General features: G+C 39.8%; 1 protein-coding gene across 2 annotated transcripts in view; it reads left to right on the plus strand.

Annotated features, from left to right (window-relative positions):
• Nucleotides 1-14937, plus strand: part of zfyve16 (zinc finger, FYVE domain containing 16) — a 41654-nt gene extending 26717 nt beyond the window's left edge. Inside the window, exons 5-18 of one of the 2 annotated variants that reach the window (XM_085167557.1) lie at nt 2727-2903; nt 2993-3132; nt 8468-8684; nt 8836-8958; nt 9654-9809; nt 9900-10124; nt 10684-10766; nt 11120-11224; nt 11950-12100; nt 12218-12298; nt 12386-12548; nt 12695-12800; nt 12939-13115; nt 14729-14937. In XM_085167557.1, the coding sequence (XP_085023683.1) occupies nt 2727-2903; nt 2993-3132; nt 8468-8684; nt 8836-8958; nt 9654-9809; nt 9900-10124; nt 10684-10766; nt 11120-11224; nt 11950-12100; nt 12218-12298; nt 12386-12548; nt 12695-12800; nt 12939-13115; nt 14729-14905 (2081 nt within the window). In that variant the 3' untranslated portion in view covers nt 14906-14937. The remainder of the gene's footprint in view (nt 1-2726; nt 2904-2992; nt 3133-8467; nt 8685-8835; nt 8959-9653; nt 9810-9899; nt 10125-10683; nt 10767-11119; nt 11225-11949; nt 12101-12217; nt 12299-12385; nt 12549-12694; nt 12801-12938; nt 13116-14728) is intronic. The other variant, XM_085167558.1, reaches the window with a different exon arrangement.
• The last annotated feature ends 96 nt before the right edge of the window (nt 14938-15033 follow it).

The following is a 15033-nucleotide window of genomic DNA, read 5'->3' on the forward strand; positions in this document are numbered from 1 at the left end:
GCATATATTGCAAATCAGTGTTTTGTCTCCATTTTAAGTAATATATTTGGTTATGTTACCGTTGCACTGAAAATGGGGTCAGTAAATAGCCTTAAGCCTTGGTTGACTTTTTTTCTGCCATGTCATCCTTTCGTTGCACAGCAAGGTGAATAACTGTTCTTGCATTGATACTAATTGAATTATTGATACTAATTGAATTATTGATACTAATTGAATTACTTAAAAGAAATTATAGAAACAAGGGTCTAAATAACCATAATATCGTTGTAATGTTTCAATCTGCTGTGGTTGCATTCCTGTGTTTTTGAAAGCGACATTGTTGTTGCTGTCATTACATACTGGATAACTAAAGCTATGTGATACATAATCAATATAATACGACATAATTGCTTGATCAGCAGCGCTGAGAAAAGCTGCTCTGAAAGCCTCTCCACTATAGCCAGTTTTCCTGAAAGTAATAACTCATCTTATAGCAATGTTGGGGACTGAACCAATATCCAACTGGAACAGCTTTAGAAAAGCTGTTATGCTGATGTAGTAGAGGTGGGAATCACCATACATCCCACGATACGATATTATCACAATATCATAATAATATACTACGATATTATTGCAATTTTTAAAAATATTTTGCGATATTCAGATTCTATACATAAAGGTAAACTTTATCAATATTCATTTTATCTAATAACAAAGTCTCACACTCAGTCTTTCTCTCATTTCAGTCAGTTTTATTGTTGACAAACTGAACGGTTTGTATTACAGTCTAGTCCAACTTAACTGAATGCAACCATCTGGTACAATTATAGCTATTCTGAACTATGCAATTTATGAAAACTATGCAGCCCCTTCAGCAACTGAAGAATTTGAAAGTAAATTAAACAAACAAAATATAATTTTACATTAAATAAAAAAGTTTTAAACTTAATTAAAATAAAACATGTCTTAAATTAAAATAAGTAAACTGTCATGTTTATTGCTGCCAAAAAAAAGTTAAACACATTTGGACAGTGAAGCAATGTCAGGATTCTTGCTCAGAAAAAGGATCAACATGCTCTGAAGTCAGAGCACAAAAACCTTTTTTGTAACAAAATATCGATTCCTGCTGTCCCTGTATCGATACATTATTAGCAAACAAAATATCACGATACTACACAGTATCGATTTTTTCCCCCCACCCCTATGATGTAGGCTACAGTCCTACACCCCAACACTGAACTTTATGAATACAGAAACTTGAGAACAAGCCAAGAAGGAGTTTGAAATTTATACGTGTGTATATATAAGTGTACGTCCTAAAACTTGACCTCATGATCAAGGATAGCGGTCACATTTTGTGAACATCTTGTGAATGTGATAGTTTGAGAACGTAGGATTTTGAAACTGATACCATCGGTGTATCGGCTTAAGGGTACCACTGGCTGCCACCAATTTTATTCTTTTAGTCAGTGAGCTAGAGGAAACGTGTAGCGGCACTCTTCTGTATCGTTCACCTGCTTCTCCTGCTGCATTAAGAGGGACTCCAACTCCACCATCTTGGACTGCAGCTGGTAATGATAGCTAGAGAGCCACACTTAAGGGAATGTGGAGCAGGTGGAAAGTGGTTCAAGTTCCATAACAACACAATCACCGAGGCAGCAATACAGATGGAGGGCTACCAGCTGCAGTCCAGGACAATGGAGTCGATGTCCATCTGTAAGAGAACTAATTTGAGAGGCGTTTTGTTATTTGTCAGGATTTTTTTAAATAAAATTCCTGCAGTGGAAGTCTGTGTAAATATTATATACTTGACAAATTCAATATTTAAACTGCATTTAGACGCATTTAGATATATATCTGTGTTAGTCCATTATTGGTCAGATACTGCTAATATACTGTCCAGCTTTTTTTCAACAGGCTTCTCTGAAGAAACTTATTGATAGAGATGCTTGTCTAATTTTTGTTCTAATTTTTCCTTCTCCAGTGTCCTCACTTATTTTCCAAATCTGTAACAGAACCGCAGAAAGTGGAAGTCCTTTTTAATTAAACCAATGAAATATAGCTATAATAATATGTTGCAGTGCTCTCCTTTGTTCTCCACCACTTGCACTTTCTAAACACAACTTATTAATTACAGGAAAATTATTCACAATCTTGCATTGCAGTAGACATGTCCCCCCTTTTATCTTCTGATTGCTTTTTTAAAATGTTGTTTTAATTTTTGTAACAACCATTAATTAATTGTAGATTAATTGTAGTTTTTTTTTTTTAAAGGAAAAAGAAATATCCTGGTTCTTTGTAGCAGGGGACAAATTTAGGCTGAGTGGGCCTTATAGGCCTCAGTCACACAGACCTGTAAACTGGGCCACTTGGGAAAAATGTATGCTTTCCAACTGCAAGCAGTTGCTGGATTGCATTCAAAATAAAAGTTGTGCCTTACTACTAAAACCAGCATGTTTCAAAAGGCACAGCCTTTAATTAGTTCTCCAGAAATACAATAAACTTTAGTAACGAAAAATCATTTGACCACTGAAGTTTAGTTTACTCTAAAGAGGACTTGAAAATCTAAATAAAACCTCAGATTAGATTGCCACCATTTCACAGACATTCAGACAGTCATATTCAAGAAACTAGTCTCTACATCTAAATGAGTCAGGTAACTAGGTTTTTAGACTCGAGTTAACACCTTTAAAAAAAAAAAAAAAAAAAAAAATGAACATGCTTCTAACAGCATCCTTCTGTTGTAGCCCAGGCTCTGGAACGGATGATGAGTCCTACAGGTCCTAGCCCAAACCCAAATGTCCCATCTGAATACTGCAGCACAATCCCCCCTTTACAGCAGGCCCGTGCTGCTGGTACTCTAAACTCCCCACCACCTACTGTCATGGTGCCTGTGTCTGTTCTTAAACACCCAAGCAATGACGGTAAGGTTATTCTTACACAGTCTGCTTTACCTTTCACTTGTTTTCCTTAACTGTACCCCTGAAGACACTTCCTTTTTCTGTGTTATCAGGTTGTCCTCGTGAGCAAAAGCGCGTGTGGTTTGCTGATGGTATCTTACCCAATGGAGAGGTGGCAGACACTGCCAAGCTGTCTGTGATGAGCCGCAGGAGCTCCCAAGAGTTCAGTGGTGTCACCCCAGATGAGACAACAGTAAGGCAATCATCCTCATAGCTCATCTATCAGGATTCCACCTTTTTAGAACTTTATAACCAGGGGTGCACATAAGTGGTCCGCAGGTGCGCATTCACTGTCAAAATAAAAGACGCGCACCAGACAAGAAGTTGCAACGCGCCTTTGCGTACATATAAAAGGCACTGTTTTTGTCCGCTAGAGTGGGATTTTCACGGCATATTTTGCACCACATCTCTGTGCGTTCATCATTTGTTTGAAACCAGCTCACCTCCTGCAACCACTTTTCCGAGAATGCGCGCTTCTTTTGCGGTTTGGACTCCTTTGGACATTTCTTTGGAGATGGAGGAACACCAATGTAATTGCTTAAAGGAGCTTGCTTCTTCGACATCTTTAAGAGTTCTGAACAAATCTTTGTCCTCCTCCAGAAAATCTTATGTACCCAAACACGTGTTGCAACTTCTTATCTGGTGCGTGTCTTTTATTTTGACAGTGAACCCGCACTTGCAGACCACTTACGTACACCCCTGTTTATAACTCAACAAATGGCTCAAATTACTGATCCCTTGTTTTGGTACAAATACATTGTAAATATCTACATTCATTTAATAGTTAGTATTATAGTCAACATGCCCATCTGTCTTGAAAGTTCAGTCACTACTGACCAACTAGTCCCAGCTAACTTTTTTTTTCAGAGTCGGGTTTCTCATTCTGTGGTCCCACAGACTCCACTCCTATGGCGTTATTTTTGTGCCACTATTATGAGCGCATGTAAAAAAAATTTGAGCACAAGTAAGAAAAAGTTTGCAGGTGCAAGTGTTGCATTTTGAGGAGAAATTTATTTTTGAGTGAAGAAAAGCTGAATTTGAGTGAACAAAATTCATTGCTGCGTGCAAAAAATGTATTTCAGTGTTTGCTATTTTCCATACACACACACAATAGCAGCCCCTCTCGCTCAGTTTTTGTATTTGCGCTCGCTCGCAATTTTTTTTTCTGCTCTTGCTCTTGACGAAGGTGGTCGCACTTTTCTCCTCTCCTCTTCTCCCTTACCTTTCCTGCTTAGCCTCTTATCACACATATGATAAGGCTCCACCCCTGAACATATTTCAACTGCCATATTTGACATCAAGGACAGCGCCACCTAGTGGGAACAGGAAATGTCATGTTTTACACTTTGGGGTACAGTATTGTGATGGGTGACATCTGCAGCCTGAAATTTCTCCAGGAAAGCCTTAAGGAGTTGGTCTTGGGTTACAGTGAAAACTGTGACTTTTTGCTAAAGGGTGTGACCTCAGCAGCATGGCAAACTGAAGTCTCGCCATGAAGAAACAAATTAGTATAACTCAATGAAATCCAGTCTTATCAGTACAAGACTTTAGAGGCGTGATGTCAGACCCGCCCTGAACAGATTGATGTGCCCATTGTCAGGAATACGCAGAGCGCCACCTAGTGGGAACAGGAAATGTTATGTCTTTCACTTTGTTGTACTGATTTTCACAGGTTCATCGTGGCCACCTCAAAAGCGGTGAATATCACCATCAGTCCCTCATGATGGTTCAGTGCGAAAATTGTGACTTTAAACTGAACGGCGCACCCTGGTGGCAACGCGGTTCACCATGAAAGATGAAGTGGCTTTTGAGGGGCTTGGAATGTTTAAAAAGTCTTGAAATTTGGCGCACACCTCCAATGTGATGAAGGCTTTGTTGTTATGTGATCATTTCAATTGAATAGCGCGAAATCGCTCCACAGCACCCCCTACAAAATTTCAAAACATCAGCCCTTGCTCTGTGTTTTATCTATGAGTCTGAAACCTGGTAAGCTTATGGAAGATATTAAGATGCACAAAAAAGTATCTTGGAGCAATATCCCAAATCCAACAGGAAGTCAGCCATTTTAAAATTAATGTGTAATTTTGGCGACATTTTCCCCTCTTTTCAGGCACCGTACTTTGACGAACTCCTCCAAGGGATTTCTTCAGATTAAACCGATCTCCAGTGCATGGAATCTGAAGACCTTTGTGATGTTAAATTGCGAAGTGTTTTACGTTCAGGGAAACGGGTGGTCATGGCGGCACGTGAAGTTTCAATCACTCGCCAAAAAGCAGTAATCTGCTGTCACTCAAAAACACAATGTCCAATCTCTCCCAAAGTTTGCAGGCGTGATCAGAGTCGAGCTCGGAAATGTTTGATATGCGATTTGTCAGTAATGATTAGAGCGCCACCTAGTGGGACGACTATAATCATGATTGAATGAGATGAAATGTTAGCTGGTGGTTAAATGCATGAATTCCATCAATTTGACATCAGATCGGACGTGCTGGTTTTAGGTGTTGGGCGTGGCTCGACACGCCGGGGTGTGTTATTGCCTCTCATTTTGTCATACATTGTCCAATCTGGACCAAAGAGCACACATATGATAAGGCTCCACCCCTGAACATTTTTCAACTGCCATATTTGACATCAGGGACAGCGCCACCTAGTGGAAACAGGAAATGTCATGTTTTACACTTTGGGGTACAGTATAGTGATGGGTGACATCTGCAGCCTCAAATTTCTCCAGGAAAGCCTTAAGGAGTTGGTCTTGGGTTACAGTGAAAACTGTGACTTTTCGCGAAAGGGTGTGACCTCAGCAGCATGGCGAACATTGATGTCTCGCCATGAAGAAACAAATTAGTATAACTCAATGAAATCCAGTCTGATCAGTACCAGACTGGTCATGGCGGCACGTGGAGTTTGAATCACTCGCCAAAAAGCAGTAATCTGCTGTCACTCAAAAACACCATTTCCAATCTCTCCCAAAGGTCGCTGGGATGATGAGACTCAAGCTCGGAAATGTTAGTTATGCCATTTGTCAGTAATGGTTAGAGCGCCACCTAGTGGGAGAACTATAATCATGATTGAATAAGATGAAATGTTAGCTGGTGGTTAAATGCATGAGTTCCATCAATGTGACATCAGATCGGACGTGCTGGTTTTAGGTGTCGGGCGTGGCTCGAAGTGATGGGGTGCGAGGGCCCTCATAACGCTGCTTGCAGCTTTAATTTTCCTCTTGTGCTTTCCCATTGTAGTGTATATTTCTGTTTTTTTTCTGTAACGCTACCGATCTCCGACCTGTATCCCCATGTGATGTCTGTGTTGTGTGTGTGTAAGGGATGGGGGAGGTCCTATTTCACTGCAGGGCAACCTGCACGTGGCGAATAAAGCCTTGATTGATTGATTTACGCTCTCAACATTTCTGCCCGTGCGCGTTCAACTCTTTGTGTACGCCGTTATATTTGTGCCACAAAACCAGCCAATCACAGACTTGGATGCAAAAATATCTGATTGGCTGTTCTGGTCTCCAATCAGCTCGAAATGACGAAATGCAATATCCCAGAAACCATTTCGTCCAAAACTCAAACGAGGCAGTGGCGGAGGAACACAGAGTGGCGAAGTTTGAAATATTACTCTTTCTGGGTCACAAAATAAACTTTTAAGATATTTTCATGCGAGAATGGTGCTGTGTAAACTTCAAATACCTGCTCGATTCATCAAGACATCACATATTTCCATAAGTGCTCTAACAATTTCGGAGATGCCTGTTAAACACCAGCTGACCGCATAGCTGGACAGGCCATTGGGCATACTGGGCATTTGCCCGGTGGGCTGATGGTGATTTTTCATTTTTATGTTTTGTTTATTTTTGTAACAGTATAAACAATGAAAGGTGGTGGATTAGCCAATTGGTCATGATCAACTCTGGGCTGGACCAATTACAATACATCCGTATTGAGAGGAAAAGGAACGCGATTAGTCTTGTACTTCAGCTAGAATGAAAAAAGACAAAGCTGGAGTTATTCTGTCTTTACGTTGCACAGCTGCCTCTTCTCCCCTCATTCTCTCTCCCTCCCTCTCCTTTTTTGTTGCTACTTCAATCATAAAACCGATCAATGATCAGCTGATCGTCTCTCTTGTTTATCTCCCACTTTGCGCCAGAAACAGGAAACCAGCGGATGTTGCGCTAAACAACAACAGCACGTTCAAGCTTGATAAGCTGTTGTTAGAATTTATTTAAAATTAATTTCTAGTATCAGCTGATGTTTGCTGGAGCCACAGCTGTAAAAGCTGCTGCTCATGATATCGGTTTGGAAACATGAAGGTGATACAAATCATACATATATACCAACAAGACAGTGTACATCACTGTCACAACAGCGTTTGTTTTAGTTCAAAGGCTTTATGGTTTTTCCTATAATACCTGGTGGTGTAGTCGGCCGATTTTTTGTCAGTTGAGCTTTATATATTATTTTTAACCCGAGTGACCACCCGGTCAGCTGGTGGGTAACAGGCATCTCCGAAAACATTAGAGCATTATGGAAATATGTGATGTTTTGATGAGTCGAGCAGGTATTTGAAGTTTACACAGCACCATTCTCGCATGAAAATATCTTAAAAGTTTATTTTGTGACCCAGAAAGAGTAATATTTCAAACTCCGCCACTCTGTGTTCCTCCGCCACTGCCTCGTTTGAGTTTTGGACGAAATGGATTCTGGGATATTGCATTTTGTCATTTCGAGCTGACTGGAGACCAGAACAGCCAATCAGATATTTTTGCATCCAAGTCTGTGATTGGCTGGTTTTGTGGCACAAATATAACGGCGTACACAAAGAGTTGAACGCGCACGGGCAGAAATGTTGAGAATGCGAGCAACACGTTGAGAGCGCGAGCAACACGTTGAGAGCGCGAGCAACACGTTGAGAGCGCGAGCAACACGTTGAGAGCGCGAGCAACACGTTGAGAGCGCGAGCAACACGTTGAGAGCGCGAGCAACACGTTGAGAGCAGTGGATTTCAGTGTTCAGCAAACACTGAAATACATTTTTTGCACGCAGCAATGAATTTTGTTCGCTCAAATTCAGCTTTTCTTCGCTCAAAATAAATTTCTCCTCAAAATGCAACACTTGCACCTGCAAACTTTTTTTTACTTGCGCTCAAATTTCTTTGTTACGTGCGCTCAGAGTAGTGGCACAAAAATAACAGCATACACTCCCAGTGTATTGAACTGCAGCTAAGGTCACTGGCCCTTCTACTCCATATATCCATGTCAAATATCAGGGCCAGAGGTCCTAGAAACTCTTTCATAAATTGAAAACAAGTGCTGCCAGCTGCTGTCCAACGTGGTCAAGTTGACGTTCATACAATGATGAGAAACTCTTGAGAAGCAGCTGATTTATGTGCTTCTTGGCAACCTGGCATTTTCTAGTACTGCTACACTAAAATAGACAATTAGATAGACAATAAATAGAAATTAAAAAAAATGGACAATAAAAATTAGTCCATTGACGATGGTATTACATAAAATGACATTCTTATTTCAGCCTGGCTTACCTGGGGCAGAGACCGGAGTTAACAGTGCATCTTCCCCTGAGGCTGCTGTGGCAGCAGAGGTAGTTTGCCGCCCAGTGTCTGGACCCTGGGATTTCGCGTTGCTTTGTGGAATTGGTTCTTCAGTGAACAGGTTTCCCAGTCTGCTGCCAGACAATGAAGACGAGCTGCCTCCACTGCTCATTGCCACTGGAGAGGACCAAGGAGGAGGTGTGTTTTAGACATGAATCTCTTGGTTTATTTTTGCACATCTGGACATCTTATGTCTTTCTGTTGTGCTTGGATCAGAGTGAAATGTAAGTCTCACACTGGCTTTTATCCAAAATACTTTAATAATCGCTCTGCTGTGTTTTCTGTTTAGATGTTTTAGTTGAGGAGAATCCTGCTCCATGTCAGATTCTGCACTTACTAGAAGAAGGCGGACCCCGTCCTCTGACATTCATTCTTAATGCCAACCTGCTAGTCAATGTCAAACTGGTGACATGTAAGTGAAATATGAATAAACAAATATGGAATTATGTAGTATACTAAAGTGTGAAATAACTCAAAACATGTTTTATGTTTTAGATTATTCAAAAATAGTCATCCTTTGCTTTGATTACTGTTTTGCACAGTCATGGCATTCTCTCCATGAGCTTCATGAGGTAGTCACCTGAAATGGTTTTATGCAGTCTTGAAGGAGTTCCCAGAGATGCTCAGCACTTGCTGGCCCTTTTTTCTTCACTCTGTGGTCCATCTCATCCCAAACCATCTCCATTGGGTTCAGATCAGGTGACTGTGGAGGCCAAATGAACCTGACAAGGCACACCTTTGAAGTGAAAACCATTTCAGGTGACTACATCATGTAGCTCATTGAGAGAAGACCAAGGATTGGCAGCGCTGTCAACAAAGCAAAGTGTGGCTATTCTCAGGAATGTAAAATATAAAACATATTTAGAGTTATTTATCTTTTTTTAAATTATTTTTTTGCTACATAATTCCAGATATCTTCCGTCATATATTTGATGTCTTTAGTATGTATCTACAATGTAGCAAACAGTAGAAATAAAGAAAAAAACATTGAACAAGAATGTGTGTCCAATCCTTTGACTGGTAGTGTATCTCATATTTCCTCTTTCAAATCTTGTGAATCCTCACATGCCTTCCAATGTATTAACTCTTGTGTGTTTTATCTTCCAGACTCTGGCAGGGAATGCTGGTGTTTTGGCTCTAATGGGCTGCAAGCTCTGGGACAGAAAGAGTTGGTATTTCTGTTGGAGTGTTTGCCTCAAGAAAAAACTCTTCCCAAAGACCTCTTTACCATATATCTCAGCATTTTCCAGGATGCCCAAAAAGGTAATACCTGCCTTCAGCCTGCCTTTGCAACTTTTAATAACTACACCTTTAGCTTATAAAGGATAACATAATCATTATCTTGTGTTACAGGGAGGTTTGTGGAGGAGCTGGATAATGTGACTTTTACAAGTAGTTTCTTGGGCAGTAAGGATCATGCTGGGATGGTATTCTTCTCTCCCACCTGCCAGTCTCTAGACGGCCTCACTCTCCCTTCACAGCCATTCTTGTTTGGCCTGCTCATTCAGAAACTGGAGGTGCCCTGGGCCAAAGTCTTTCCACTGAGACTGCTTTTGCGTCTTGGAGCTGAATACAACTGTATGTAAATCTTTGTTGCTCATGACAACACTGAGTGTTATTTCATATTAAAACATAGTAATCTTAAACTTTGATTTGTTGAAAATGAAAAAAACCTGCTCTTCTGAAACATTATGGTTATTAGTTTATTATTATTGTTAAAATTATTAGTTTCAGCAGTTTGCTGAGTAAATAAAAAATACCCCAGTTCCACCTTCTCATTTGTAAAGAGCTTATTTTACCTTTAACTTTTTGCCAGTATACCTGATAGTAAGTTTAATTTATTTAGATTTTGGACTTTTGGACAAAATTGTATTTGTAAATGGTGATATATTTGTTTATAGATTACGTTTTTTTGTTCATTTCAGTTCAATTCAGTTTTATTTATATAGCTCAAATCACAAAAGCAGTCACACTAACACATTTTATACTGTAAGGTAAACCCCTCTACAAGTTAAATTACTAAACCATTGTAAATTACTGTCTGTAAGCATATAGGCTGTTCTAGGAGAGACACAGGGACAAGTGATACATATTGTGCTTTTATGGTTTATTTACATATAATGTTTTTGTTTTTCAGCGTATCCCACCACACTGATAAGTATCCGTTTTCGGCAGTCAGTGTATCGAGAGACAGGACACACCATTATGAATTTATTGGCTGTAAGTAGTGCAAAATAAGATTTTGCAATAAAGAAAATAAGATTTATTTATAATTGAGAAGCTTGGCAAAATTTTGTTAGAGCTAAAACTACACATAATTCTTAACTCCACTCAAGCCACATTTTAAGTAATGCAGATTTCATGGGTGTCTGGCAGAGTAGTTTTTGATTTTGATGATTGACAGTTTAAAATTAATTTGTTTTATACTGGGCTTTTGGTGAAAGGTTTTTGAACATAAATGTTTTTAGGACAACAGTCATAGACACTTTTGTGATGCTGATTATTGGCAGACTTGAAAAAAATTGATTAGAACACTTTGATGAGTTCAGATTCTATAAACTGTTCTCATCCAGGATCTAAGGAACTACCAGTATAGCCTGTCAGTGGTGGAGGGCCTGAGGATCCACATGGAGATGGGCCACAGCTACATTGACATTCCCAAAAGTAGCTTCAGTGAGGTAAGAGTTCCTTTAATTTTGTAAAATAAACTTGTTCAGATTCTGGTTAGGATTTAGATAAACATTGATAATGCTTGAATATGTCATTTGTCACAGTTGCAACTAAAAAAAGAATAACTTCTCAGGTGTTTTGGTGCCCAAGCTTCATGTACTTGGTTTCAGTAGATGTTGACTTCTTTATTTACAAGTGCTTTGGGTTAATTTTTTGGTAATCAAACTACAAACTACCCCCAAAATTTCTGTAACCTCTAGAAACATATTGGTTTAGAAATTAGGTTTTTGTGGTCGTCCTCTAACTCCCTGCAAAGGATAACTGAAAAGGGTACAAAGTAGATTAAATCAGTTGAATGATCAGTACAATATGTTTTTCTTTACTTTCTTTTGTAAATTTTCCTGCCACATGTTGAGAAATTGTCTTGTACAAACAAGTCAAAGCTACTTAGTTTTATATAGTTGTGTTTTAGGGCCATCGTTGGCAAATATAGAGGTAGCATTTAGAGGAAAAAAAACCCCTATTAAACCCTTGATAAATTATCTATTAAAGAATGTGTAGTAAGATCTGTTTTGAATGAACAACCAGAAAATGATTCCCTTGTCGTTTTAAAATTCTCTTTACAACAGGCCAAAATCAAACAATGTATGTATGTAAGAATAATAAGTAAATAAAGCAAAAGTTGACACACAGCAGTGTTGTACAGAAATGTATATTTTTCTGTATTTTTCAGGTGCAGAAGGTGATAAATGCATCCAATGAACATGTCATCAGCATTGGAGCAAGATTCAGCTCGGAGGCCGACTCTCACCTGGTCTGTTACCAGAATGAGGAGGGAAATTACCAAACCCAGGCCAACAGCATGCCTGGGAAGTCTCGGACAGGTGAGTATCTTTAGAAATGCTCCATACTCCTGTATTTTTGAAAAATAAAACATTAGAGGCAAGCATTTTGTTGTACTATGCATACATGAACTTCTGGGGGTTTGTGTTTTGTTACAGTCACTGGGGCCAGTTTTGTGGTGTTCAATGGAGCACTTAAAGCCTCCTCAGGTTTCATTGCGAAGTCCAGCATTGTAGAAGGTACTGTGACTGGTTGTTGGCTCTGAAATACTTATGTCCATTCTGTTATTGCTGGGCCAGACTAGTCAATTGTTTTGTTTTTACCAGATGGGTTGATGGTGCAAATCCCTCCAGAGACCATGGAATCTCTTCGCTCTGCCCTCAGGGAGCAGACAAACTTCCACATACCCTGTGGCAAGATTAATGATGAGCAGCTCAGAGAGAATGTGACTGTCCGCTGGGTGGAGTGGAATCCACCTGTCAACACAGGGTAACTGCACGCAATGATTTACTCCATGTGTGTATGTGTTTGCCAATGCCGGTATTTGATCATATTTTAACTAAAACACGATGCAGTTTAAATCTCTGGGAAAACAGTACTTTCTAATGTGACCCTGTGAATTTGTATTCCTGCAGCAAAACTAGTGGAGTTGATGGAAGATCCCTAGATGGAGTGTGTAGTGTGAGGATGCAACAAGACACTGAGTTTGAGTCAGACAATCGGCTGATTACATGCACTGAGGTAATTTTTCCTTATTTCACATCAAATTGTTTGCTCCTATCTGACACCTTCTGTGAACTGAATGAGGTTTCCATTCTGAGTTCTAAAGCCATCTAAAAGTCGTGATGTGTGCATGACCTGAACTGTATTTCTGTTCAGGTATTCTACCAGCTGAAGTCTCCAGACTGCAACCTGGCATCTGTCTTATCGTCCTGCAGTGTTTTTCAGAAGGAAATAGCGTTGGCAACCTGCAGCGCTCTCACTCCTCACCTCGCCGTTCTCACTTCCAGTGGCATCAACTCACTCTCACTGTGTGTCTCGACACAGGCTGACATGGTAAACAAGCAGTGTTTCAGGTTAATATTGTAAAACCTTTTTAAGACCATTCTGCATTAGCAGAGTGGTCTTACAAGGTATTGAAAATGCAGATGCAACAATAGTGATGTATTAATGATGACTGACTGTATTTAAAAATCACACACTAGTATCACCACTCTAATGGTCATTTTTGAATTCTCTTGGTCAGTTATGGTTACAGACTTTCTCACCACCTTCATATGCTTGTGTTTTGAGTTTAACCATATGTGTGCGTGTGTGTATATGTGTGTGTGCGTGTGTGTATGTATGTATATATATATATATGTATGTGTGTATATATATATATATATATATATATATATATAAATAACAGGGTAACTGCACACAATGATTTACTCCATGTGTGTATGTGTTTGCCAAAATTCACCGAACCGTGAATTTTGTGTATTGTTGCACCCCTAGTATGTGTGTGTGTGTGTGTGTGTGTGTATGTATATATTAGGGGTGCAACGATATTCGTATTGATATTGAACCGTTCGATACAGTGCTTTTGGTTCGGTACGCATATGTATCGAACAATACAACATTTTTAATTTATTTTATCAACTTTCCTTCTGACGATGCTGTCTGTGTTGAGCGCTCAGTGGATCTGCGCTCAACAGTGCAGCCTAGGCGGAGTAGTCGAACGCAGATTCACTGAGCGCAGGGCAAGCTAGCGAGACAGAAGTTAAGCTCTCGTTGCAACATGGCAAATTGAACCTCCCCTACCCTCATTCAGATCTGGCGTTTGGAACTATTTTGGTTTTCATGTGACGTATGACCCTGAAGGTAAGCGCGTCATGGACAAAAGAAAAACAGTATGTTGGCTGTGCCACGCAATGCTCAACTTGTGGGAACTAGTGCGTTAGCACGGTTAGCTTGTTAACGCGTTGACGCCGTCCAGCCCCACGCACGGGGCGATCCGTGGTAACTCATTAACGGAGATTTGCCGCGTTATGGCGTTAATGTCATTTTAACGACATTAACGCTGACAGCACTAGTGGGAACACAACGAATATGACTGCACATTTACGCTGACATCATCCTAGTGCAAAGACAAGTGGAAGCAGACAAAAACAACAAGCACACATACTACAAACTTTACCCGAGTCATTTAGACAGCCTTTAGCACATGATTCTCCTTATGGTGACCTGATATGTTTAATATGCTCCTGAGAGTATACCCCAGAAGAAGCGTATAGTTTAGCTTTTATTTTGGAAAGAGCCATTTCTCTGTAATAAACTCTTTTCCAAAGATGAGTGATTTCTCGATCAGATAGATTTTTTTTAAAATTATTATTTCGTTGTTTCAGCAACATTAAATTTAAAAACTGTACTTTTGAGTTAAAATATATATTTATAATTTTAATAAATGACAAATTAAAAAGGCATGAACATTTTTTTGTATCGATAAAAGTATCGAACCGAACTGTGAATTTTGTGTATCGTTGCGCCCCTAATAATAGGTTTTGGGAAGTTTTTTTGACCACAGTAATCGTGAAGTGAACATCTGGTATTGTGACAGCCCTATTTGGATTTATTGTGTTAAGCACTTAAAGCTTTTTGAATATTTCTTTACTGTTTTTTCTCAGGTGGAGTACCAGGCTGGCTCCAAAGGCAGTCTTCTCCCACAGCGCTACATGAATGAGATGGACAGCGCTCTGATCCCTGTCATCCATGGGGAGAGTGCAAGTGTGCCACAGACTGCCATGGACATGGAGTTCATGTTCTATATCACACATGCCATTGAATGTGCATGTAGACCATGACACACTCAAAGTTTTGGAGGCAAAAAAACAAAGCTGCAGCTTCAGGCAGGATGCTCGTTCCCAGCTGGAGCAGCAGCCACCCACACAGGAAGAAAAACATTTCCACCCTGAGGTTTGTGATTTAGAGG

Source organism: Neolamprologus multifasciatus, chromosome 7 (assembly GCF_963576455.1).
Source record: "Neolamprologus multifasciatus chromosome 7, fNeoMul1.2, whole genome shotgun sequence".
NCBI classification, from domain to species: Eukaryota; Metazoa; Chordata; class Actinopteri; order Cichliformes; family Cichlidae; genus Neolamprologus; species Neolamprologus multifasciatus.